This window comes from Myotis davidii, unplaced genomic scaffold (assembly GCF_000327345.1).
Source record: "Myotis davidii unplaced genomic scaffold, ASM32734v1 scaffold551, whole genome shotgun sequence".
Lineage (NCBI taxonomy): Eukaryota > Metazoa > Chordata > Mammalia > Chiroptera > Vespertilionidae > Myotis > Myotis davidii.
The window spans coordinates 1,634,949-1,638,897 of NW_006283788.1; the positions used below are offsets into that span (position 1 = coordinate 1,634,949).

Consider the following 3,949-nt stretch of genomic DNA (forward strand, 5'->3'; position numbering starts at 1 on the left):
GGTCCGAGCCCGGGAGGCGGGGCTTGGGTCACAGCAGGTTGATCTCGTCAAGGTAGCGGGCCAGGACCGAGTCCCGCACGTCCTTGAAGACCGTGCGGATGTTCTGCGTGTCCGTGGCGCACGTGTAGTGGCTGAAGAGGCGCCGGGAGCGCGAGCCCTTCCTGCCCCCCTCGGTGGTGTCCGCGCAGCCGGCGTACATGCCGCTGTACATGTCCAGGATGAACTGCTTGGCTGCCTCCGCGTCCTGCTTCGGGCCTGGGGGGCAGGAGTGAGGGCGTCAGGACACAGGCTCCTGGGGCAGGCGGGGACCCCCTACTGAGACCAAGGGGGGTCTCCGGAAACTCTCTTCCGGATATGGGCAGCTCAGGGCTGCAGGGACCCCCCCCCCCCCCTCCAGCACCCACTGCAGTTCCAACAGGTGGACGCCAGCTTTTGACTGTGTAGCAGGTCACGTGACTCCAGCCCAGCCATTGGCCACGTCAGGCTGGCGGGGTCACATGACCTGGGATGGACCAATGAGGCTCAGCTCTGGGACTCTGAGCAGCACTTGTGTTGAAGAGATGCTCTTGGCTGGGCTTGGAGCTGGAGGGATGGGAACCAGAGCTGCAGAGACAGAGGCTGGTGCAGACGGGGAAACCGAGGCCAGAAGAAGGGGAGGGATGGCCACCCCCGTGCGGCACATGGGCTGCTGCATTGACAGCACAGCGTGAGTTCAGGGCCCAAAGCCTGGCTCTGCTACCTCCTAGTTTGCATACATGTCAATAAATGTGACCTCTGTGAGCCTCCGTTTCCTGGTTTGTAAAATCAGGATGAGGACTAGCCCCAGGACTCCCTGAGTTGTGAGGATTCAAAGCAATCGTGCCCAGGGCTCCGTGCTCAGTCATCAGAAAGCTTCAGGACTGTGTGCTGTCATTCTCTCAGAAGGGCGGGTTGCATAGTGGGTAAAACCGGCCATCTCTGAATCCAGACGGCCTGGATTGGAAGCCTGCCTCTGTCACTCAATGGCTGTATGACTTCTGGCAAGTGGCTGTACCTCAGTTTCCCCATGAAGGAGTCCTACTGCACAGGACTTTGTGAAAAATATATATTTTTATTGATTTCAGAGAGGAAGAGAGAGGGAGAGATAGAAACATCGATGAGAGAGAATCACTGATCGGCTACCTCCTGCATGCCCCCTACTGGGGGGACCGAGTCTGCAACCTGGGCATGTGCCCTTGACCAGAATAGAACCTGGGACTGTTCAGTCTGCAGGCCAACGCTCTACCCACTGGGCCAACCCGGCTAGGGCTGCACAGGGCTTTTTAATGAGGATTAAACAAGTCAAAAATACATAAGAGTGCGTCCACCAGTGTTAGATGTGTTCATTGTTATTGTTCATTATTGTCATCAGTATTATTTAGTAGCAGGAAAGAAGGGTTGAGAGCTGTAAGCTTAGTGTATGGGCGCTGCAGCCTCTTTGGCTGGGAGAAAAGGATGGAGTTTCCCTTTGACCTTGAGGAAAGCAAACAATCCTCAAAACTATCTGCTTCTCAAACTCTCCAAGTGCTGCCCAGCTGGGAAGGGTGACGAGGGGTGCCCAGGCCACCATCCTGGAATAAGCAGACATCTGCTGCCCAGACTCTGAGTCTTGCGGGCATGACGGGCTGAGATTGGCCACATGGGCTCTGACAAGGCCAGAGGCTCCCACCCACGGTGATGTCACCAAAGCTTAGTACATGCAAACTAAGGGCTTCATCTGCCATGGCTGGTTGTGCATCGGGGTGAAGAGTGTCCCCTCAAAGCCATGTCCACTGCAAACTTCAGAACGTGATCAGATGTGGAAATAGGGTAAAGAGTGAAGTTGAAATGAGGTCATACTGAACTAGGTTGGACCCCAGATTCAATGACTTGTGTTCTTGTAAAAAGAGGAGAGAGCCCTGGCTGGTTTGGCTCAGTGGATAGAGCGTCGGCCTGCGGACCGAAATGTCCTGGGTTTGATTCTGGTCAAGGGCACGTACCTCGGTTGCAGGCTGCTCCCTGGCCCAGGCCCTGGTCAGGGCTTATGCAGGCGGCAACCAATCTATGTGTTTCACATGGATGTTTCTCTCCGTCTTTCCCTTTCTCTTCCACTCTCTACAAAACTCAATGGGAACTTGTCCTCAGGTGAGGATTAAAAAAAAAAAAAGAGGAGCGATAACCAGAGATAGAAAAGGCCATGTGACGATGGAGGAAGAGATTGGAATGATGCATTATAAGTCAAGAAATGCTGCCCTGCCCTAACCGGTTTGGCTCAGTGGATAGAGCGTCGGCCTGCGGACTGAAGGGTCCCAGGTTCGATTCCAGTCAAGGGCATGTACCTTGGTTGCAGGCACATCCCCAGTAGGGGGTGTGCAGGAGGCAGCTGATCGATGTTTCTCTCTCATCGATGTTTCTAGCTCTCTATCCCTCTCCCTTCCTCTCTGTAAAAAATCAATAAAATATATTAAAAAGAAAAGAAATGCTAAGACTGCAGGCAACGACCAGAAACTAGGAGAGAGGCCTAGAACAGATTCTCGCCCCGAGCCTCCTGAAGGAACTGACCCTGCTCTTGCTTTCACACTTCCAGCTTCCCGGGTTGTGAAGGAATAAATGTCTCTTGTTTTCAGCCCCCCAGTCTGTGGCCATTGTCACAGCAGCCCCAGGAAACAAAGATAGCTTGTCTCCAGGATGGCTGTCATTGCTTCCGTCCCTCCCTGTCGTCACGTGCCATTTGGCCATCATAATGTACGGTGCCTCCGTTAGAGTCTGCGCTGACCTGAGTGATTTTATTGGCCAATAGAATAAGGCGGATGTGACCACCTGGAACTTCCTAGGCCACATCATGAGCAGAGGCTTCCACCTGGGCTGAAGTCTGACCATCCTGAGGCAGCCATGCTGTGAGCTAGCCCTGGATTAGAAGACACCAGAGACGGGGAGGGAGAGAGAGAGATAGAGAGTGAGAGAAGAGAGAGAGGAAAAGGAGGAAGGGGGGGGGAGGAAGAGGAGGCGGAAGGAAGAGGTGGAGGATCACAGAGTCACCGTACACACGGTGCAAGAAGCCATCTCAGACGTGCACCTCCAATCCCAGCCACCCCAGCTGATGCCACACGGACCGCAGGTGAACAGCTGGCTAAACCTTCCCCAAATTCCTGACCCCCCTCAATCGTGAGCAAAGTGAAATGGCTGGTTTAAGCCCCCAACTTTGGGAGGCGTTTGCTACTCAGCTGGGACACTTCTAGAAGCTCCCTTTACCCTCACAGTGGCCCAATATCTGGCTAACACACCTCGTCCCTGGTTTCACCAAAACCTTACGTCTCTGGCAGATACCCTACCTGGTGCCCAACACTCACTGCAGTCCGCTCCCGGTGGCCGGGGCCTTTGTGCCTCGGGTTGCACCAAAGGTTTGTTCCCAAACCTGTTGTATTCCTCCTGCTTGATATGCACTTAATGAGACACTACACACATCTATTCGCTACAAGCACAACATGAAAGAGGGTTGTTGTAGCTGTGAAAACTGAGCCGTGTGCTTTGGACAAACTTGCGCAGAGGTCAGTCACAGATTTAAAAATAAAAATGCTACCCGATTAGGTATAGCTGAGACGACTATGAATGTTAGAAAAAGAAAGGGTCGAAAAATCTAAGAAGATTCTGGAAATAGTTGTTGATGCCTTTTGGGTACGCTTTATGACAATGGGCTCTATCCAGCAGACTCACCCTCACAACATCTATAATATATGACTTTTGGGAATTCTCTTCTTTAAGCAATTACATCAAGTACGAAGGCATCTGTTAGTTTATCCCCATTCTACAGATGGGAAAACTGAGAACAGAGAGAGGTTGGGCAGGGAAAGCATCTGGGTCTGGAACTCAGGTTTGTCCAATCGTATTTGAAACTCCACTGACTCCAGGCTGGAGTAGGGCCTGGACGGGCATCTCCCTTGGGAGCTGCTTT

General features: G+C 52.9%; 1 protein-coding gene across 5 annotated transcripts in view; it reads right to left on the reverse strand.

The window, feature by feature from the left end:
- Nucleotides 1-6: 6 nt before the first annotated feature.
- The window catches only part of GNA15 (guanine nucleotide binding protein (G protein), alpha 15 (Gq class)), a 25,915-nt gene continuing 21,972 nt past the window's right edge, over nt 7-3,949 (reverse strand). For 2 of the 5 annotated variants that reach the window (XM_006754083.2, XM_006754082.2), the window contains exon 7: nt 7-255. In XM_006754083.2, coding sequence (XP_006754146.1) covers nt 48-255 — 208 coding nt within the window. In that variant the 3' untranslated portion in view covers nt 7-47. Of the gene's footprint in view, nt 256-2,505; nt 2,906-3,949 lie in introns of those variants that run through there. The other 3 variants (XM_015567362.1, XM_015567375.1, XM_015567373.1) reach the window with 2 other exon arrangements.